The sequence below is a fragment of the Rhinopithecus roxellana genome, chromosome 8, assembly GCF_007565055.1.
Source record: "Rhinopithecus roxellana isolate Shanxi Qingling chromosome 8, ASM756505v1, whole genome shotgun sequence".
Classification (NCBI taxonomy): domain Eukaryota; kingdom Metazoa; phylum Chordata; class Mammalia; order Primates; family Cercopithecidae; genus Rhinopithecus; species Rhinopithecus roxellana.
In genome coordinates, this window is record NC_044556.1 from 19,390,339 (window position 1) to 19,414,415 (window position 24,077).

General features: G+C 36.7%; 1 protein-coding gene across 1 annotated transcript in view; it reads right to left on the reverse strand.

Annotated features, from left to right (window-relative positions):
- Positions 1-24,077, reverse strand: part of HFM1 (helicase for meiosis 1) — a 129,869-nt gene that overhangs the window by 31,213 nt on the left and 74,579 nt on the right. The window contains exons 20-29 of the mRNA XM_010370387.2: positions 21,916-22,007; positions 19,555-19,661; positions 19,412-19,459; positions 15,698-15,795; positions 15,483-15,614; positions 12,808-12,893; positions 12,505-12,588; positions 12,219-12,376; positions 10,006-10,109; positions 9,401-9,547 (exon numbers count right to left, since the gene is read on the reverse strand). Coding sequence (XP_010368689.2) covers positions 9,401-9,547; positions 10,006-10,109; positions 12,219-12,376; positions 12,505-12,588; positions 12,808-12,893; positions 15,483-15,614; positions 15,698-15,795; positions 19,412-19,459; positions 19,555-19,661; positions 21,916-22,007 — 1,056 coding nt within the window. The remainder of the gene's footprint in view (positions 1-9,400; positions 9,548-10,005; positions 10,110-12,218; positions 12,377-12,504; positions 12,589-12,807; positions 12,894-15,482; positions 15,615-15,697; positions 15,796-19,411; positions 19,460-19,554; positions 19,662-21,915; positions 22,008-24,077) is intronic.

Sequence of the window (24,077 nt, forward strand, 5' to 3'; positions counted from 1 at the left end):
ATTATAATTCATACCATACCATTCACATTTTTAAACTGTACAATTCAGTGGCTTTTTAGTATATTCCCAAGGCTGTGCAACAGTCATCATACAATTCCAGAACACTGTCATCACCACACACAAAAAACCCACCATGGCCGGGCGCGGTGGCTCAAGCCTGTAATCCCAGCACTTTGGGAGGCCAAGGCGGGCGGATCACGAGGTCAGGAGATCGAGACCATCCTGGCTAACACGGTGAAACCCCGTCTCTACTAAAAAAATACAAAAAACTAGCCGGGCGAGGTGGCGGGCGCCTGTAGTTCCAGCTACTCGGGAGGCTGAGGCAGGAGAATGGCGTAAACCCGGGAGGCGGAGTTTGCAGTGAGCTGAGATCTGGCCACTGCACGCCAGCCTGGGTGACAGAGCGAGACTCCTTCTCAAAAAAAAAAAAAAAACCCACCATATAATGATCAGTAGTCATTCTTCATTTATTTCTGCCCTCAACCCCTGAAAACCACCAATCTACTTTCCGTCTCCATAGATTTACCTGTTGTAGACATTTCATATAAATTGAACCACACAATATCTGGTCTTTTGTGACTAGTTTCTATCTAGCATGTTTTCAAGGCTCATTGGTGCTGTAGCATGTATCAGTAGTTTTTCTTTTTGGCTGAATAATATTCTATTGTATGGATATACCACATTTTGCTTATCTATTCATCAGCTGATAGATATTTGGGTTGTTTCCAGTTTTGGCTATTATAAATAATGCAGCTATATACATTCATGTCTAAGTTTTCATATGATTATGTTTTCAATTCTTTTGGATATACACCTAGGAGTACAATTGCTGGATCATATGTTAATTCCATGTTAAATTTCTTGAGGAACTATCAACTGTGTTTCAAAGCAGTCCACAATTTTACATTTCCACTAGCAGTGTATGAGGTTCTAGTTTCTCCCTATCCTTATCAACACATGCTATTGTCCATCATTTTGACTAAAGCCATCCTACTGAGTGGGAAGTGGTATCTTACTGTAGTTTTGATTTGCATTTCTGCATTGACTAACAATGTAGAGGATCTTTTCATATGTGTGTTAACCATTTGTATCACTTCTTTGGAAAATGTCTCTTCAGATCCCTTGACTAGTTTTATTTTTATTTTATTTTTGAGACTAAGTCTCACTATGTCACCCAGGTTGGAGTGCAGTGGCACGATCTCAGCTCACTGCAACTTCTACCTCCTGGGTTCAAGCAATTCTTCCACCTCAGCCTCCTGAGTAGGTGGGATTACAGGCGTGCACCACCATGTCTGGATAATTTCTGTATTTTTTAGTAGAGATGGGGTTTCACCATATTGGCCAGGGTGGTCTTGAACTCCTGACCTCAAGTGATCCACCCACCTCAGTCTGCCAAAGTGTTGGGATTACAGACATGAGTCACTGTGCCCAGCCCCTTGACTAATTTTAATTGGGCTATTTGTCTTTTTACTGTTGAAATGTAAGATTTCTTTATATATACTCAATACTAGTTTGTTATCAGATATATATGATTTGCAGTATTTTCTCCCATTCTGTGGGTTGTCTCTTCATGTTCTTCATAGTGTCCTCTGAAGCACAAAAGTTTTTAATCTTAAGTCCAATTCATCTATTTTTTCTTTGGTTGCTAGAGCTTTACAGGTCATACCTAAGAAACTGTTGCCTTGTACACGGTAATGGATGAAGATATACATCTGTATTTTAAGAGTTTTATAGGGTTTTTTGTTTATTTGTTTTTGAGACAGAGTTTTACTCTTATTGCCCAGGCTGGAATGCAATGGAGCAAGCTTGACTCACTGCAACCTCCGTCTCCTAGGTTCAAGCGATTCTCCTGCCTCAGCCTCCTGAGTAGCTGGGATTACAGGGGACCACCACCATGGCCAGTTAATTTTTTTTTTTTTTTTTTGTATTTTTAGTAGAGACAGGGTTTCACCATCTTGGCCAAGCTGGTCTTGAACTCTTGACCTCAGGTGATCCACCCACCTCAGCCTCCCAAAGTGCTGGGATTACAGGCGTGAGCCACTGCACCTAGTGAGTTTTATAGTTTTAACTCTTACCTTTAGGTCTTTGATTCATTTTGAGTTAATTTTTGTATATGGTATGAGGTAGGAGTCCAAATACATCCTTTTGCATGTGTCTATGCAGTTCCGTAGCCCTATTACTTGAAAAATTATTTTCAAATTCTTTTACCATCAAATTGTTTTGGCATCCTTGTCAAAAATCAATTGGCAGAGAGGTATAGGTTTATTTCTATACTCTCAGTTGTATTCCATTGATCTTTATGTCTATTATTATGACAGCAGCACCTTGTCTTAATTACTGCAGCTTTGTAACAAGTTTTGAAACCAAGAATTGTGAGTCCTCTACCTTCGTTCTTTTTTTTCAGGGTTGGCTTGGCTATTCTGGGTCCCTTGTATTTCCACATGAATTTTAGGATCAGCCTGTGAATTTCTGCAAAAAATACAGCTAGGATTTTGATAAGGACTTTGTTGAATTTGTGGATTAATATGAGAAGTGCTGCCATCTTAACAATATTGACTTTCAACCCACGAGCATAAAATATATTTCAATTTATTTAGAACTTCTTTAATTTATTTCAATGGTGTTTTGTAGTTTTCAGTGTTCATTTCTTATGCTTTTTTGTTCAATTTATTCCTAAGTATTTTATTCTTTTTGAGGCTATTGTACAATTGTTTTTCATATTGACTGCATTCAGTTATATTTCTAAACATATTAATTCCAACAGCATGTCTATAGAGTCTTTTGGATTTTCTCTACAAATAATCATGTTGCTTAGAAATAATGACAATTTCTTTAATTCTTTTTTTTTTTTTCTTTTTGTTGAGACAAAGTCTCACTCTGTTGCCCAGGCTGGAAGGGAGCGGTGTAATCATAGCTCACTGTAACTTCGAAAACCTGGACTCAAATGATCTTCCCATTTCAGCCTCCGGGGGAGCTGGGTCTAGAGGCAAGCACCGCCACATGTGGCTAATTTTTTCTCTTTTTTGTAAAGACGGAGTTTCACACTGTTGCCCAGGCTGGTCTTAAACTCCTGGATTCAAATGATCCTCCTACCTCGGCCTCCCAAAGTTCTGGGATTATAGGTATGAGCCACTGTACCCAGCCTCCTTTTTGCTTTTTTTAAGTATTATTGAATTACTAAGACTTCCAGCACAATGTTGAATAGAAATAGTAACACAGAGCATTCTTGTAACATTCTCCAATTCAGTGGGAAAGTGTTTAACATTTTACTATCGAGTATAACATTTGCTATAGTTTTTGTAGACATTCTTTATATTTAAGAAGTTCCAGGCCAGGTGTGGTGGCTCACCCTGTAATCCCAGCACTTTGGTAGGCCGAGGCAGGTGGATGACCTGAGATCGAGAGTTCGAGACCAGCCTGACCAACATGAAGAAATCCCGTCTCTACTAAAAATACAAAATTAGCTGGGCAAGGTGGTACAAGTCTGTAATCCCAGCACTCGGGAGGTTGAGGCAGGAGAATAGCTTGAACCTGGGAGGTGGAGGTTGCGGTGAGCGGCGATTGCGCCATTGCACTACTGCCTGCGCAACAAGAGTGAAACTCTGTCTCAAAAACAAAAACAAAACAAAACAAAAGAAGTTCCCTACTATTTCTAGTTTGCTAAGAGTTTTTTTTTAAATCATAAATGAGTATTGAATTTTGTCAAACTTTTTGACACATATCAAGAGGATCAAATGGTTTTCTCCCTTTTCTCTGTTAACATAGTGAATTATGTTGATCTACTTTTGAATGGTAAGCCTCTCTTGCATACATGCAATAAACCATACTTAATTGTGCCTTTGGCCGGGCGCAGTGGCTCAAGCCTGTAATCCCAGCACTTTGGGAGGCCGAGGCAGGCGGATCACGAGGTCAGGAGATCGAGACCATCCTGGCTAACACAGTGAAACCCCGTCTCTACTAAAAATACAAAAAACTGGCTGGGCGAGGTGGCGGGCGCCTGTAGTCCCAGCTACTCGGGAGGCTGAGGCAGGAGAATGGCATAAGCCCAGGAGGTAGAGCTTGCAGTGAGCCGAGATCCGGCCACTGCACTCCAGCCTGGGCGACAGAGCCAGACTCCGTCTCAAAAAAAAAAAAAAAAATTGTGCCTTTTAAAAATATGGCCAAAAGGCCGGGCGCAGTGGCTCAAGCCTGTAATCCCAGCACTTTGGGAGGCCGAGACGGGCGGATCACGAGGTCAGGAGATCGAGACCGTCCTGGCTAACACAGTGAAACCCCGTCTCTACTAAAAATACAAAAACTAGCCAGGCGAGGTGGCAGGCGCCTATAGTCCCAGCTACTAGGGAGGCTGAGGCAGGAGAATGGCGTAAACCCAGGAGGCAGAGCTTGCAGTGAGCTGAGATCCGGCCACTGCACTCCAGTCCGGGCGACAGAGCCAGACTCCGCCTCAAAAATAAAAAATAAATAAATAAATAAAAAATAAAAATATGGCCGAATTCAGCTTGTTAATACTTCATTAAAGACTTTTGGATCTATGTTCATGAGATACGTTGCTAAATAATTTTCCTTTCTTTTTAATGTCCTTGTCAGGTTTTGACATACTGGCCTCATTAAAAAAAAAAAAAACGAAACATTAGAAAATATTCTTTTTTTTTCTATTCTCTGGAAAAGTTTAGGTAAGTTTGATATTATTTCTTCTTAATTGAGAAAAATTAACAGTGAAGTTAATTTTTCTGCCTCAAGTTTTCTTTGTGGAAAATTTTTTACTAACAATTGCTACAATTTCATTACTAGTATCAGACTACTCAGTTTTTATTTTCTTCTGTCAGTTTTGGTAACCTCTGCTTCTCAAAAAATTTTCTCATTTTAACCCAAACTATGTCAAATTTATCATTACAAAATTGTTTTGTTTTTGTAAAAAATATCTTGTTTTTGTGCTTTTGAATATCTTCAGTAACTTTTTGATGTACAATGCAATATCTTCTTCTTCATTCTTGATATTGTTACTTGTGTTTTCTTTCTTTTTCTCTTGATCGGTCTTCACTCAGAGAGTTCTTAATTTATCTTTTCTAAGAACCAAATCTCAGCTTTGCTGATTTTTCTCTGTTGTATAATTATATCCTATGTATCGCTGATTTCTGTTTTTCTCATTACATTATTGTTTGATATGGCATATTCTTGAGATGCAAGCTTGTATTTTTTTGCTTTGCATTTTATTTCCACATATATTTTAAACTCTGCAAGCCATTTCAATTATTGTTTTACATAGTCAATTTATATTTAGCCATATATTTATCCTTTCTACTCTTCTTCATTCCCTCCAGTACGTCCATGTTTTCATCTGCGATCATTTTCCTCTAAGGAAATCTCCTTAGCATTTATTTTATTTTATTTTTCATTTTGAGACAGGATCTCACTCTGTTACCTAGACTGGAGTGCAGTAGTGTGATCTCAGCTCACTGCAGCCTCAACTTCCCAGGGTCAAATGATCCTCCCACCTCAGCCTCCCAAGTAGCTGGGACCACTGGTGCATGTCACCACACTAATTTAATTTTTTTGTAGAGACAGGGTTTCACCACACTGCCTAGGCTGGTCTTGAACTCTTAGGCTCAAGAGATCTGCCCATCTTGGCCTCCCAAACTGCTGGGATTATAGGCATGAGCCACTAAGCCTGGCCTTAGTATTTATTTTAATTCAGGCTGATAAATATACTAACAGTGATAAAGTTATTTAGTTATTTTCTTTCTCTATGTCTTTTTTCACTTGCATCGTGACGGATATTTTCCACTGGGCAGAAACCTAGGTTGGTAAAATTTTGAATATGACGTTACATTGTCTTCTGTTTTCTATTATTATTGTTGAGAAGTTAGCTGTCAGTTTCACTGTTGCTCTTTTGAAGGGAATGTATAAATGATGTGTCTAATTTTAACATTTTCAGCAGTTTTGCTACAATGTGTCCAGGTGTGGTTTTCCCTGTATTTGCCTCTGTTTGGGGTTTACCAAAATTCTAAATCTGTTGGTTGATGTCTTTTATTATTTTGAAATGGACTCTGCCATTGTCTCTTTGAAGGTTAATTTTGTCCCATTCTCTCTACTCTGCTTCTGGGACTTTAATTATGCATATGCTAGACCTTTTTTTTTTTTTTTTTTTTTTTGAGTATTATATTCCTTTGTGTTCTTTCCATTCTCTTATCTCTGGGCTTCAATTTGGATATTTTCTACTGATATGTCTCAAAGCCCACAAATCCTACATTTGCTTATATTGAATCTCATGTTAAACCTACCCAACTGGCTCTTCACTTCAGATACTGTATTTTCAGTTCTAGAAAGTCCATTTAAATCTCTGTATAGATTTTAATTATCTGGTAAAACTTTCCATCTTTTCATGGATTTACCTATTTTTTCTATATTTTCTTGAAAATATTAATCATAATTATTTTGTACTTTTTTTAAAGAGATGTGGTCTTGCTATGTGACCCAGGCTGGAGTGCAGTGGTAGATTCACACGCATGATCATAGTGCACTACAGCCTCAAAGCCCTGGACTGAAGAAGTCCTTCTGCCTTAGCCTCCTGAATATCTAGGCCTACTAGTGTGTGTCACCATGTCTGGCTTGTTTCTTTACACAGTTGATTATCAGTCATATGGTCTTGTCTCTTTGCAGGCCTCATAATTTTTTTTATCGTATGACAGACATTGTGTGGGTGGTTTCCAGATTGTATTTCACCAGAAGAGGTTTCCATTTTCCTCTGTCAGGCAAACATGGTGAGCGGTTGATCATGTAAACCCCTTTATAGGGCATGGTCTACCTAGCCTTTTTATAAGAATTTGAGTTCCTTTATTCCTTATTGCTGCCACAAATCTCTGATGCCCTAAAAATTATAATTTTATAAGGTATGAAGGTTTTCATAGTTGTAGCTGGGGAAGCACTGGCCTACCACAAAACTATATCCTACCCAGAAATGGAAGCTCTCTTGTGTTCTTCAAAAGGAAGAAGATGAATGCTCATGAGCTCACAGAATGGTTCTAAATGTGCTCTTCCTGCCACTACTCACTGCAGTTACTATTTATCATAATTGCCAATACTATTCAGAGAGCATGACTAATCACACTGCTGCTCTCAAATTCCCCAGTGTCTGTTAACTGCTCCCCTTATGGGGTCAAAAGAGTGAAAATAGGACCAACTGAATGAGAATGCACTGCAAGGCAGACTGCCTATGCTTCATGCAAGGCAGACTGCCTATGCTGCAAGTGTTTATATATTTAGTGCTTGTTTTGTAGATTTAATTACAGAGCCATGTAAATGTTTTACATTTTTATAAAACAAAATTAATTTTTAAAATCTATTCCTAAAAATATAAAATAAAATGAAACAAATGAAAGTATATGTATCCAGAGTGACATGGCTGCATACAGAGGATCTATTCCAAGTGATTTTTAAACACATAATTTTACTATTGAGATATAGTCTAAGATAGTAAGATACAGTCTAAGAACAAAAATACCTGCAAAATAATTCTCAAATTTTAATGATCATATTAAGAGTGATAGTCTGATGCTGCTATTTTCAGACTATTTATTGTGTGTGTAATGTATATAAAGGATAGAAAATTAGTGATATTCTATTATTTTTGAGCCATTGAGAACCAAGTTTCTCAGCATGATAGAAGGCGTATATAGATAATTGAGTTTAAGGATAAATTCTGTTATCTCTGAATTTGATTTGATAAGTATGAATTCATGATGTCTTTTAAGACAAAAAATAATCACATAATACTTAACTCTATGCATGAAAAAATCTAAGAAATCATGATCAGTCAAAGGCAATGAGCTCCTCTAGGACACAGATTGTGATCTCTGAAACCTACTAACATTAAAAAAAAAGCTTCTTGAACAAAGGGTTTATTATGTATGGGACTGAAGTTAGATATATACAAGATGAGCCTAGAACAGCATGTTACTCTGCATAGCAAAGAAACTATGAAAACTACTGGAGGCCGGGCGCGGTGGCTCAAGCCTGTAATCCCAGCACTTTGGGAGGCCGAGATGGGCGGATCAGGAGGTCAGGAGATCGAGACCATCCTGGCTAACACGGTGAAACCCCGTCTCTACTAAAAAATACAAAAAACTAGCCGGGCGAGGTGGCGGGCCCCTGTAGTCCCAGCTACTCGGGAGGCTGAGGCAGGAGAATGGCATAAACCCGGGAGGCAGAGCTTGCAGTGAGCTGAGATCCGGCCATTGCACTCCAGCCTGGACGACAGAGCCAGAGTCCGTCTCAAAAAAAAAAAAAAAAAAAAAAAAAAAAAAAAAAAAAAAAAAGGAAAACTACTGGAAACAGTCAAAAGAACTCAGGAGTTAATCTAGTATATCTAGATGGTATGAAGATGATAATATATCTACAATATTTATGAGACAATTTGAACCCTGGCTTAATATTGGATGATATTAGTTTTTATGTATAAAAGTAAGGTAGTTTAAAAAAATCTTTACCATTTAGATAGATATATAATGAAACATTTACAGAGGAAATAATACGATATCTAAAATTTGCTTCAAAATATGGATGGAAAAAAACTAAAGAGAGGTATAGATGAAAGTAGTAGCCATGAGTTAATTACTGTTTAAAGTGGATAATGAGTAAATGAAAGTTCATCATATACTTCTATCTACTTTTGTATATGTTTGAAAAATTCCCATAATAAAAAACAATAATTCATTTTTCACTCTGATTTGTCTTAACAGATCTGTTGATTCTTGTACATCACTTGCTCTCCCCTGACAATGGCTGTAATGATGGCATAAGTATGGAAAAGGAAAAACGTATACTGACATGGTTTGGCTGTGTCCTCACCAAAATCTCAACTTGAATTGTATCTCCCAGAATTCCCACATGCTGTGGAAAGGACTGAGGGGGTGGTAACTGAATCATGGAGGCTAGTTTTCTCCTTGCTATTCTGATAGTGAATAAGTCTCATGAGATCTGATGGGTTTATCAAGGATTTCTGCTTTTGCTTCTTCCTCAGTTTTCTCTTGCTGCCGCCATGTAAGAAGTGCCTTTTAACTCCCACCATGATTCTGAGGCCTCCCCAGCCATGTGAAACTGTAAGTCCAATTAAATCTCTTTTTCTTCCCAGTCTCAAGTATGTCTTTAATAGCAGCACGAAAACGGACTAATACATATAGCAAAAGGTGAATCAAAAAATTTGTCCCCCAATTATCACCCCAATTTGACAAATACTAACTATAAGAATCTCTACCATATACTATTAATGCAATAACTATGAAGCTTAAATATCTTATTCCAGAGTATCCTCAATCGGAGTGTTGCAGTACTATAACACTGATATTCCTCTCTAGCCATACTTTTGCTTTAATATAAAATAAGAATTAATAGAGCTATTTACCTTTATTAGGTCCTGCTATTGTAGATCTATCTGAAAGTTTAGAATGGGAAATCTGTGTTTCAGATTTTCTTTGCATAGTCATTTGATTTCCAAACCTCTTGGGTTCTAAGTAAAAGACGGTAAATTTCTGCTGAACATCAAGCCCAACTGGAAAATGAAAAAAACGTATACAAATGCTTATTTAAGTCATATAAATCCACATATGAGAACACATTTCTTTTGATCTCTCTTATATTTTTATAACTTCTAGAGCTAAGAAGTCCAGAAAGTTAAAATATGTTGAAAGGTTAAAAAATATGACAACTAAAAAATTATATATTGATCATTATAAAAATAAAAATCTTCCAACAATAACTGCAATTTATCTACAAAAATAAAATATCTATAAATGAAAAGATAAGCTTTTAATTATGGCATCCTGGTCCGTGATATCTTTTACATACCTAAATACATGAAACTTCCTTTAAAGTTTATTCACATTATCTAAATATATTATTTTTGCATTATACCATTTATACTGTTTTTCTGTACCAGCATAAAGGATGTAATTTTTAAATGCAATTATGTTATTTATATTCATGTCTTCATTACTTCAATTAACTTACCAAATTCAGAACATATTAAATTTATGCTAAGATCTCCAGATTTAAGAGCTCTCTTCACAGCAATCTTTTTAGCCCAATTTCCAGCTTTTAGCAAAACAGAATCCCTGAAAAATAGTAGAGTTTAAATAGTGATCCAAACACTGAATGAAATACATATTAATCGTCAAGGGCTGATTGTTCTTAAGAAAGATACTCTCTAGTAGTAAACTGAAATCAATTACTGAAAACTGCTTTCTCCAACTTTTAAGGAGGGAGAAAAACAGAGTTCAATGGCAGTCTCTTGACCATGATTTTTTTTTTTTTTTTTCTGAGGCGGAGTCTCGCTCTGTCACCCAGCCTGGAGTGCAGTGGCCAGATCTCAGCTCACTGCAAGCTCCGCCTCCCGGGTTTACGCCATTCTCCCGCCTCAGCCTCCCGAGTAGCTGGGACTACAGGCGCTCGCCACCTCGCCCCGCTAGTTTTTTGTATTTTTTTTAGTAGAGACGGGGTTTCAGCGGGTTAGCCAGGATGGTCTTGATCTCCTGACCTCGTGATCCGCCCGTCTCGGCCTCCCAAAGTGCTGGGATTACAGGCTTGAGCCACCGTGCCCGGCCTGACCATGATTTTTTTTAAAAAATTAACTAATTTTCTTTTTGTTTTTTGAGACAGAGTCTCACTCTGTTGCCTGGGCTGAAGTGCAGTGGTGCAATCATACCTTACTGCAGCCACAAACTCCTAGGCTTGGCCTCCTGCCTCGGTCTACTGAGGAGCTGGGACCACAGGCACATTGGCACTAAGCCCAGATTATTTATTTATTTATTTTTGTAGAACTAGGGTCTCACTTTGTTGCCCAGGCTGGTCTGAAACTCTGGGCTTTAAGTTTAAGTGATCCTCCTGCCTCAGCCTCTCGAAGTGCTGAGATTACAGGTGTGAGTCACCCCCTCCGATCTCTAATTTTCTTAATTACAGCTGTTTCTAAGTTGCATTTACTCATTTTAGTCCCAATAAGAAAATATACTTTGCATTAATAGCACATGAGCTTGTCCCTAAATTACTACCATTTTAAACTGGCTATACGTAGGTTACATGTATTATGAGAACAATTTCAATAGTATTTTTAAATTGATATAAAATGGTTTGTATCTAAAAACATCACAAACAAACCAGCAACCAATTTTATGACTGAACTTATTTTAGTCTCATATAGTCACAGATTTATTAGTCACAGAGAACAAAGATTTGTACAATAGCACATTCTCTGTAAGTGGGTCATGGTTAGCTGCAGGAGAGCAGTTACCAGTGAAAGGGATATCCTGGTCACTGCAGTCCCTTCAGAAACCTTGCATGCGACTTTTTGGGAAGGTGTCTTCCAGTATACTGGCACAATTAGGAGATTCCCATTTCAGAATCACTGCCATTCCTGAACTTACAAGTACAGTAATATGGTTGGCAGTCTAGGCTCTGGAGGCAAACTGCTTGGGTTCAAATCTAGATGTTGCTGTTAATTAGCTATATGACCATGATTAAGGTTTGATTAATCATAAACTCATTAAACTCTTTTTGTCTCAATTTTCTCCTCTACAAAATATGGATAGCACCTGTCTCATACAAATATTAAATAATTCAATATTTGAAACCTACTAAGTGCTAAAAAAAAATATTAGTTATAGCTGCAACTGATACTTAGAGATTGCTTATGATATCCTGGGAGAAAATATTAGTATCTGGAAAAATGCTGAAGTAAAAATTATAGAATGGCATGCCACAGAACTAGATATAAGGGAGGGTACCTCCTCTATACATTTGCTTTGTTTGTTTGGCTCCTACAATGGAGTTATAGTAATTTGTTAGATTTTAATTTGGAAGTAGAAGGTGTATTTTGAGGTCAGTAGGAGAAAGACTGCATCCAAACAGTACTAGGGCCATGAATAACTGGGAAAAAGCAATGAAATAAGAAAGACCTCCAAAGGTAATCTACTCACTTGTTTCAGACCACGGTGATAGATTTTACACTTTGTTCATTTGAGTATTCAATATAACAATTTAAAACAGACCCAATGTTAATATCTTCTTCAATAGAAAAATAGACAAACTACCCCATTATTGGGTCAGGAAAATGTAATTTAGTTGATCCCACAATGATCTTTTTTTTTTTTTTCTTTTTTCCCAGTAGAATTTTTCTTTTACAGTATATGCTTAGAAATAAAATCAAACATCAGGAATTTCATACTTACATAATCTTGTGCAGATAAACTACCTGATTATCTGCATCACCTACGATTAAGGTAACATAGTGAGAATCCGATGCTGTTCTTTTAGTTTGTAGCTGTTCAAAGTTTCTTAATATAACAGTCACTAATATTTCTGCCGTCGTATCACTATATCTTGTAATCTTTAAAAAAGGACAAGTATAAAAAGTGTTAAAAATAATCTTACTTCTTATACTCAGCTGAAGCCTATTTATGGGTAGCTTTATTTATGAAAAGACAATAAAATATCTAAGAAACAGAAAATATTTACCTGTTCCACTTTAAGTTCATATTTTGGTAGATACATCACAGCTTCTTTTATCTGGGTTCCAAAGGGGGGATGTCTATTTAAAATCTAAAAATATTTACATCATTATATCCTTACCACAACACATGAAATTCTTTCAGTAAAATATTTTTTAGAATACATAGCTTTAATAATGCTTATCACCCAAAACCTTGGTAAGTTAAAATACTTATGACTATGAGAAGGAAAATAACTTTTAATAGAAATAAAGGTAGGCCTCAGAATTTAGATAGAATTCAGGAATTAGGAATAAGTGAATATAAATACCAATTCAAGTTCCCTTGCATCCGTCTCTTCTATTTTTTTAAAGGAAGTCAAACCAGCATTTACAATTGCATTTGACAATGTTATACCTGTGGAAAATTAATCAAACAACAACTTAAAAATAATCCACTTTAAATAAAACATATATTTAAATATATAACAACTAAATTAGTAAAAAAAAATTTAAAGATCCAGTCAAATAACTAACTGATAGTTTTTGTAAAAAGTTTTCAGTTGGATTATTTGGTTTGTGACATTATTCAATTATTCATATTTATTCAGACAAATAAAATATGCATTTGCTTTATAAAAGAAAAAGAAACTGGTCCACATGATGGACGTTTAGTTTCACTATATGTCATCCATAGGCCAATCACCAACAGATATGTACTTTTGTACTCGTGCTTGAAAGAAAGGCAACATCATTCAAATATCATGCTTGAATGAAGCAAGGGAATACCGCTTCATGAAACGATGACTCTCATTTCTGTCTTAGGAATACAGGCCTATGTTTCTGTACCTAAACCAGACTATTTTACTCTACTGCCTAAAACTTCCAATGCTTTTCCATTGCATTTAGAATGAAGTGGCAATTTCCTTACTGGGGTCAAATTTCCTTACTGATATGACTTGACTACAGCCTATGTCTCAAATCTAATTTCTTCTAATTCTCCTTTTGCTGACTACTCTCCAGTCACTCTTGCTTTCATTTTATTCCTTAAATACATCAAATTTGATAGGGGCCAGTGGCTCATGCCTGTAATCCCAGCACTTTAGGAGGCCGAGGCAGGTGGATCACCTGAGGTCGGGAGTTCGAGATCAACCTGACCAACATGGAGAAACTCTGTCTCTACTAAAAATACAAAATTAGCCAGGCGAGGTGGCACATGCCTGTAATCCCAGCTACTCAGGAGGCTGAGGCGGAGAATCACTTGAACGTGGGAGGCGGAGGTTGCAGTGAGCCGAGATCATGCCATTGGACTCCAGCCTGGGCAAGAGAGTGAATCTCCATCTCAAAAACAAACAACAAAAAACATCAAGTTCATTTTCTTCTTCGAAATTTTCCTATTTCCTTATACTATCAGAAGGTAGAATTTAAAATTCTTACATGCTTATGAATGAATTTATCCAAATCCCCAAATAGAAGACACTGAGCAGTATAAAATTCCAAAATATTACTACCTTGTCTAAGGCATATATATTACATATATTACTAGTGAAGGTATGACACTATTTCCTTACTCATATATTTACTTGTTCTTAGGAATTTCTCTTAGTTCTTCTTAAGACACAGCTTCTAGTATTCATAATTCCTCAATGTTCATTTCCATTTCCCCTCAAAATGTTTACTGACTTTTAACTTTTTAGTTTGTAGCCACCATTAAAATCAATTTCTATGCATTATTTTTTTTCAAGATGCTCAGTAACAACTTAGATTTAACTTTTTGTTTGGATTCTCTCACTTTTCTATTATATGGTTTTTTTTTTCTGGGTAATATTTGCTTTTTTCTGTTCAGCTGTAATGAGTATGTGTGAAAACAGGTTAGTTTCAACAATCTGGAAGGGACAGAATGCAATGGATGCTCATATTGACAATACTCTAGAAAGCCAGAAAGATTGGCTTTTTCAAGTATAATGAAATTTACTAGTAATCACTTAGCCAAATTTCAAAATTTTCTAAATGTTGTATGGAACCACCTTTCCAATTGAGAACTCCTGCCTTTGTGGGATGGATGTGGTATTCGGTTACCAGGACTTCTGTAAGAAGGTTAGCCTTTCCATCAAGAATCTCTCCCCTTACTTGCACCAGTCAATCTCCCCTTCACCCCAGCTCCCATGACTTCCTAGTCAGCCCTCTGCTACCTCACTGATTTCAAATTTCACAGATACAAAAGGTAGGACTTCTTCATAAACAGTTGGTAATCTTTGTTCAAATAAATAACAAAACATCCCTAAAAATCCATTATTTAATTTATTGATACCCACAAGATGCATACAAAATTGTAAAACTAACAAGGCTGTCAGTCATAAGATAGTAACTCTCTTTTTAGAATTCTAGCTGTCTAAGAAGGAATAGGGTCACAAGGTCACAGGTACCAAACAGGAAAATCCTTTATAAATGGTACTCCCTATCGTCTCAGAGCACACACTACACAAGGTTCCTATAGACAAAATAATCAAGCACAATCTTTTGTCTACAGAATCTCTATGAAAAATCAGTATTAATACCCTACTGTTATTAAAAACAAAACAAAAAAAAGACATAAAGAAGTGACATAATTTTCTGTAGTGAATTAGGAACGGCTGGGACTGCTAACTCTGTACCTCGTAATTGAGATCAAAACAAAATATTAGTCATAAAAGTGGAAGAGAGGGCATCACATAGTTACTTAATTATTATAACCAAATTGCCCTCCTGGTATGAGAAAAAATTTTCAAATGACAGCATTAATTTTTATTAGGTTTCTCACGTACTCATGTATCGTTCAGTTGATTTCAAATGGAATCCTTTAAGCAGGAGCAAATGAAAATCAGATTTTTGAAAGTAAAATACAGCACTTATTTAAGCCTACAAACACATATCTTCCTTGAAGGTCTGTAATCATCACAGAATAATTTTACTAACAGTGAATAAATTGCAGACATGGCCAAACTGTCTGCCTGTATTCAGTACCTACCAATTTTTTCCAGTTGTTTGGATACATGCAGAGAGTTTTCCCAAAGTTTACACCTAAAACATTTAGCTAAAATCAAACTATTCAATAGTACGGTGAACTTCTTTTCTTGAGCAGCTACAAAATCTGACAACCCTAAAAAAAAAGTTTCCAATATTAAATCTAATATACCAGTTTATTGGAAAAAATATTTAAAACCCACTAATCCTGTAACATACATCTTGTAATTCGGGAGCCATGTCTGAAAATCTTTGCGGTATCTTGTGTCAAAGCAAAATCTTGTATGGGAATGCATCCTAGTTGAGCCTGAATAAGACTGAGGGAAAGAAAAAAATTGTTACTCCCTTTTAAGGGTTATCTATCTTACAGTATTTGACATCACTCACTGAAGTATTCCTTCTTAAAACTTTTCTCTGCCTTAATTTCTGCAATACTACATGATTCTCTATCTTGCATAGTTATTATTGCAGGTCAATAATAAAAGTTTCTTCCCTTTTCCCCAAATCCTCAAAGTTGTCTTTATTTACTTATTGCTCTTCTTTATTCACTCAATCTCTCTCTCTCTCTCTAAAAGATCTCATTTCTTCTCCAACTTTCATTATAATCTCTAGATTGATAAAAATCACAGGAGACTTTCACTAAGACTGTTACTTTAATCTCAACTATCTCAAATTGTTTTCATATTCTCCTCCAATACAGTTCTATCTTTTGGCTCTACTATTTCTTTTCAAGGAATCAGAGAAAAATAATACAACTTGTTTAATCAACAAATACAACTTGTTTAATCAACAAATTTTTATTAAGTGCTTATTAAGTGCCAGGCATAGTATTAGGTGCTGATAATTCTGTTCAGTGTATGAAGGTCAGTAGCATATTAGCTGGTTATTCAAAACCAGAAGCTGCTTGGCTACTAAATTTGAGGTGTTAGTTGTATAAGGAGAAAAAAGACACTAGTGCCTGTGTGCCTACTATATCCTGGGTTCTTTACTACCTGTTTTGCCCATAAACTTACCTAATCAGGCACTGATATGCAAATCACTGATGGTTCTAACTAAACTAAAGTTACTGTACGTATTATTACTCTCTTAAGGGGATCTCTTTTAAAAAACAAATTTCTTCCTAAACTCCTCCAGTAGAAGGAGGTCTCTTGATAAGACCAATACAGTCAGCTATACAAAGAAAAAGGGTAGAATAGTTATATTTCATGATTTAGTTTAGCAGAAGATACATGAAAATTGAAAGAAGTAAACAACTCACTTCCTGGAATGGATGTATACAACAGAAATTTGAACTATTCACTTTTTTTGGTTATGGTATATGCTTCTGAAAATTATTTTATATCAACTATTAAGAAATAGTTACAAAGATACACAGTATACTATCAAAGAAGGAACTGACGGAAAAACGTAAATGGGGTGCTTTTAAATGCTGGGTAAATAAAACTCCTTGTTAAGCTACCTAGGGATGCACAAATGTGGAGTACAAAATTGCTGGAGTAAAAATAAGACTTTTGAAGTAATATTTATTTATATTAAAAAGCAATATATCTAATAATAAATGGGACACTTTTCAACATCATACTTCCCTGTCAGAAATCTTATTTCAAGAAGCAGTAATAAAACAGGGATAGGAGGAAGCACAGGGATTTAAGCTAGTAGGTACAGAACCATGGCAGGGCTCTCTGTTTCTCTGCACCAGATAAGGCAAGCAGTGATGTCCTATGATCTTACCCCTGAGCTTGTCCTCAGTAGAAAGAGAAGTGCCACAGCCTCAGCTGAGGTGGCACCTCTGCCACCTCCACTAACAGGGGCAGAGTTACATGGTAGTTATGACTAACCCAGGGTTAGTAAAAGAATTAAATGAGATGAAGTATTCATTCGGTTAGAATTACATTCATGATCAGACCATATCAGTCTACACACAAACAGTTCATTCTTGTGTGTAAAAGGGGAATCCAGAGTTGGGAAGTTCAGGGCTTCGTATGGTGGCTCCGTATCATACCCTGTCAGTTCACTGAAAAATACCAGTTAAAGAAAACAGAGCTAGTGCTGAAGAGGGAAGACCTAGGAATTAAAGCTAGGAAGAATTTTAAAATAGCCTTAAATTAAAAGGGCAGAGCCAGGCACGCTGACTCATGCCTGTAATCTCAGCACTTTGGGAGGCTGAGGCAGGCGGATCACTTTTGAGGTCAGGAGTTCGGGACCAGACTGGCCAACATGGTGAAACCCCATCTCTATTAAAAATACAAAAATTAGCCAGGTGTGATGGTGAGCTCCAGTAATCGCAGCTACTCTGGAAGCTGAGGCAGGAGAATCACTTGAGCCTGGGAGGCAGAGGTTGCAGTGAGCCGAGATCATGCCATTGCACTCGAGCTTGGGCCACAGTGCAACACTCTGTCTCAAAATAAATAAATAAATAAATAAATAAATAAATAAATAAATAGAATAAAAAGGGCGGAAACCAGAAATTTGAAGGATAAAATCCTAAACTAAGAGGATTAACATCTACTTGGAGAATAACAGATTTGAAGTTCAGCAAAGTAACAGGGATATGACAAAGCCATGAAAAAGGTAACTATTAGCCATCAACACCTACCAAAAGACTATAAATTTTGGATTAAGACCCCTCCATCCCACACATACACACATTCTCTCTTCTTGGCTATGCTTAAACAAGATGCACAAAGGCATGAAATGATAATGGGAATCTAAATTATGATATGTATAAAAACAATTATAAAGTATAATAAACTTTAAAATCTGACAGCTTCAATCAAAAGAATATACTACCCAATTTAAGGTAAAGCTAATGGAAGCACTGAAAGTTCAAACAAAGTGTTCCCACGAAAATGAGTGTGGAAAAATACTTGATTTAATTTGACTCAATAATTTATGCAACACAGTATACGGGGGGAAAAATGAGAAAATCAAGAGTTCTAGATAGCAATATAACCTTGGTGAAGTCATAACTTATCTGGGCATCATTTATGTAATTTGTAAAATGAGAGGATTGGGCTATATGATCTCTTAAGTTTATTTACTATGATCTCTAAGGATATATGAATTTATAGAAATAAATATTTGAATATAGAAGTACAGCTAAGAAAATAAACACTAACTTCAGTGGTACACGCTACAAATCTGCCTGATGAATTGTAAACAACAATGAGAAGACTACTTTATAGACTTAAAGGTATTTGGAAGATAAAATTTAATAAGATGTCAGGAAGAATCCCAAAGAAAGAATGGCCTCCTCTAGCTATGGAGGAAAAATAAATTCTTTGGCTAATTAGTTTTATTGAGCCACATTAAAAAAGATCATTTCACCTTAAATTACATAACACTAAGACCTACATCCTCAGAAAGCCAAGCACTTAGCATAACAGAAAACAGTATCATTGCATTTGTGATTGCAAACCGCTAAAAGTCACAAGTTACAGTGTAACCTTAATTTACTCTTTCAATTACTAATCTCTGTACAAACTCCCCATTTTTGGCAGAATAGTCATCCACTGTCACATATACACTCCTTTAGTAATGATTTTGCTTTTACTCTTTGTCTCTCCCAGAATGCCACTACCATTCAGTAGACATTTATTACACAGGTTTTCATACTGTCCACAATTTACAAATAATACAAATGTATTACTCTCATTCAAGCTAACTTGAAAGCTCCTGACAATGAGAAGCATAAGAAGCATGTCTTCTTTCAACCGTCCACGTTGCCTCAACAGAATACACTCTGAACAAATGTTTGTTAAGAAAACCCATTCACAAATTATCAATTTTAAAGTCTGAGAGTTCTAAGAAATTAATTTCACATCCACATTCTAACTCATTTTTATGTAATTTTTTCTGTATTAAGAAAAACAAATTTAAAATATGTTTTAAAACCAAAAAAAGAAAACTTTCATAAGTATGAATCATCTTTACCAATTTACTTTCATTTCTCTTGTTTTAATTCTTCCTTCTATTGGAAATCTGTAAATAAAACCACATGGCAAAACATGTATTATTATTTATTTTAATTAAATAAAACCTCTTAAAATTATTTAAAACATATGCAATTTCTGTACCTGATAGTTATCCGGTTGGGATCTTTGTTCAAAGTATTCAGTGTTTTCTTTTCATTTATCCTTAACTGTATATCTAGAAATTCCTTGCAGCCGGCTATCAATGTAACCTGTAACATTTCAGCAGTTGTCCATTTAATGAAGTCTATTTTTTGTTTATATCCTTTCATCCTTTCTCCACATTTATTTATTTTTCATACTGCCTTAAACCATCACAGTTTTATCAATCAACATAACAGAGTTAAAAACCTGCTTTATACATTTTGCTTCTTTAAGGATTCATTCATTCACTAACAAATGCTTACAAACTCCTATTATATACCAGACACTGCATTAGACACCAGGACTATACCAATAAGACTTCAAAGATTAACAAGACAGAATTTAAAATATATAGCCCAGTGCCTATCACATAGTAATAAATAAATCCTCAATAAACATTGATTTTGTTACTACTGAGAGACAGAACTAGCTGGAATTTCCTAGGCTGACTAAGAACCCCTAAGCCTAGCTGGAAAGGTGACCACATCCACCTTTAAACATGGGGCTTGCAACTCAGTCCACACCCGACCAATCAGAAAGCTCACTAAAATGCTCATTAGGCAAAACAGGAGGTAAAGAAATAGCCAATCATCTATTGCCTGAGAGCACAGTGGGAGGGACAAGGATCAGGAAAGAAATCCAAGCATTCGAGCTGGCTATGGCAAAACACTTTGGGTCCCCTCCCACTATGTGAGAGCCCTGTCTTCACTCTATTTCACTCTATTAAATCTTGCAACTGCACTCTTCTGGTCCGTGTTTTGTTACGTCTGGAGCTCGAGCTGAGCTTTCGCTCGCCATCCACCACTGCTGTTTGCTGCTGTGGCAGACCCACAGCTGACTTCCATCCCACCAGATCCAGCAGGGTGTCCACTGTGCTCCTGATCCAGCAAGGCGCCCACTGCCACTCCCAATTGGGCTAAAGGCTTGCCATTGTTCCTGCATGGCTAAGTGCCTGGGTTCATCCTAATCGAGCTGAACACTAGTCACTGGGTTGAACGGTTCTCTTCCGGGACCCACGGCTTCTAATAGACCTACAACACTCATTACATGGCACAAGATTCCGTTCCTTGGAATCCGTGAGGCCAAGAACCCCAGGTCAGAGAACATGAGGCTTGCCACCATCTTGGAAGTGGCCCGCCACCAGTTTGGAAGCAGCCCACTACCATCTTGGGAGCTCTGGGAGCAAGTACCCCCGCCGGTAACACTACTACTACTACGATTCTGTTCTATAGTTTGCAAATCATTATCTTAATTGAGGATAATTTAGTCATAGAAAGAATGTTTTAGATACTAGGAAATTTGGATTCTAGAGCCTACTTCTGCCAGATGCCAAAGCAGTCTCTGTGCTTTGGTTTCCCACATATCTAAAATGGAACTAACACTTGTTTTAATTTTCTTACACACTTGCTAAACTCCAGATTAGATGAGTTAATGTTAATAGTGGGTGTTTTCGACTCTTGATTTCTCCTTAATTAAGAATAATGTTTACACAAAAATATAAACCTTCTATCTTTCATCAATTGTTGTTTATGTGACTCCTCAATCATGACTGGAAATCTACTGTGTAATTTTTACTATAATAATCTTACCACAGTAATCAAATTAGATATTTTAACAAAAATGAATGGCTTAAATTTGAGAGTAAATATTTTCTTTTATAAATATTGTTTCACATTCATGTCCTAAGTAAACGGAGAAAGGACCAACGCAATTACTGTGTACCAATGACATGCCTACGGTTCTGTTCACTGCTGCAGCTGCAAAGTTGCCCCATTGTGGACATTTTAGCATAACCTGTTATTACTCTCATTTTCTCTACAGTCAGTTCTTTTATCGGGGTCATCACCAATACTATTCTATTTCCATTGTTCTCACTATTCTGACCCAAAAGATTTAGGGAAGGGTTGCAAGTACGTGGCACACATGCTGCATGCAATTCACTGTCCTTCGCTCATGGCAGACTTTCCTAATATATCACACCACATCATCTTGGAATCTTTCTTACATATTATTACATTCTGTAGCCACTACCAAGGTAATCAGCATTATCACCTAAGTTGTAAAGCAGTTGCCATACCTACTTTAGTTGTGTATATAAATTTTCTTAGCCTAGGAGTTAAAACAGAAAATATAATATATTCTAAGAACTATTCCAAATCTCATGATCAGAATTATACCAGAGGAAACATAAGCATTCTTAGAAATGCTTTCTTTTCTGCTCATTCATTCTTAAATTATATGAGATACACCAATTAGTTGTTTCTCAAATATTATTTTATACTCTACCATTATATATTTATTTTCTAGTGAAAATTAATTTACCAGGTCTGATAAGGTTTCTTTTCCACTGATTGTATAAAATTTCTTCACCGTCTCAAATGTAATATAATACCAAGCCATCAATCTTCCTGCTTCTGTAAGAAAAGATGGAAAAATGAACGTTCCCCTCATCAGCTGAAACAACTTCTTTTTTTTGTTTAACAAACATTTCCTGAGGAGAGGAGAAGCAAGATGGCAGAACAGAAGCCTAGACCATTGGTCCCTGCTGTGGGAACACCAAATTTTAACAGCAATATGCACACACAAAAGCACTGTCACAAGAATCAAAAATCAGGTACCAGCTTGGTCATGGTTGGGTAGAGCAATAAGGAGGCTCTTGGGGTCTCAAAGTCCAGGCCTAGGCTCTTAGATAGCATTTCTGGACCTGCCCTGGGCCAGAGGGGCGCCTACTGCCTTGAAGGATGAGCCCCAGGCCTGGCAGCATTCACTATAAGCTGACAGAAGAGCCCTTGGGCTTTAAGTGAACATCAGTGATGACTTGGCACAACTCCCTGAGCACCAGCAAAGGTGGTGACCACAGGCAGAGACTCTTCTGCCTATGGAAAGGGGAGGAAAGAGTGAGAAGGAATGTGTGTTTTGGTTTGAGTGCTAGCTTAGCCACAGTAGAATAGAACACTACGTAAATTGCTAAGGTTTTTGACTCCACAATCCCTGGCTCCCAGACAGTATCTCTGGACACACCCAGGACCTGGGGAAACTCACCATCCCAAAGCGAAAGGCCTTGGGCAAGGCCCAGTGCTATGCTGGCTTCAGGTCTGACCCAGCACAGTCCCAGTGGTGGTGCCCACAGGAGTGCTTACATCAGCATAGCCCCAATTGCAAGTGGCTCAGCACAGAGACAGAATCAGTATTTTTGGGAGAAAGTAACAGAAAAAAACAAGAATCTTTGCTAGTCCAGAGAATTCTTCTCGGTCTTATCCATGACCACCGAGGTGGTAGGTCTACGAATCTGCAAAAACCACAGCATAATTGGGTTTATGGACAAAGTTCCTTTGAATACCTGGAAAGTCTTCTCAAGAAGGACAGGCAAAAACAAGCCCAGACTGTAAAGACTAGAATAAATAACTAGCTTCTGAATGCTCAGACACCAAAGAACACCTCCAGGAAAACATGACCTCACCAAAATGAACTAAACAAGGCAGGAGGAATCAATCCTAGAAAAAGAGAGATACGTGACCTTTCAGACAGAGAATTCAAAATAGCTGTTTTAAAGAAACTCAAAGAAATTCAAGAAAACACAGAGGAAGGATTCAGAATTCTATCAGATAAATTTAACAAAGAAATTGAAATAATCAAAAAGAATTAAACAGAAATCATAGAGTTGAAAAATGCAATGACATGCTGAAGAATGCATCAGAGTATCTTAAAAGCAACATTGATCAAGCAGAAGAAAGAATAAGTGAGCTTGAAGACAGGCTATTTAAAAATACATAGTCAGAGGAGACAAAAGAAAAAATAATTTAAAAAAAAATGAAGCACACCAACAAGATATAGAAAATAGCCTCAAAAGTGCAAATCTAAGAGTTATTGGCCTTAAAGAAGAGGTACAGAAAGAGATGGGGATAGAAAGTTTATTCAAAGGCATAGTATCAGAGAACATCCCAAACACACAGAAAGATACCAACATTCAAATAAAAGAATGTTATAGAATATCAAGCAGATTTAACCCAAAGAAGGCTACCTCATGGTATTTAATAATCAAACTCCCAAAGGTCAAGGATAAAGAAAGGATCCTAAGAGCAGCAAGAAATAAATAACATACAATGGAGCTCCAATGTGTCTGGCAGCAGACTTTTCAGTGGAAACCTTACAGGCCATGAGAGAGTGGCATGACATATTTAAAATGCTAAAGAAAAAAAAAAAATCCTTTTACTCTAGAATAGTATGTCTGGTGAAAATATCCTTTAATGATGAAGGTGAAATAAAGACCTTCCGAGACAAACAAAAGCTGAGGGATTTCATCAACACCAGACCTGTCCTCTAAGAAATGTTAAAGGAAGTTCTTCAATCTGAAAGAAAACGATGTTAATGAGCAAGAAGAAAATCATGTGAAAGTACAAAACTCACTGGTTATAGTAAACACACAGAAAAACAGAATATTATAACACTGTAATTGTGGTGTGTAAACTTCTCTTGACTTAAAT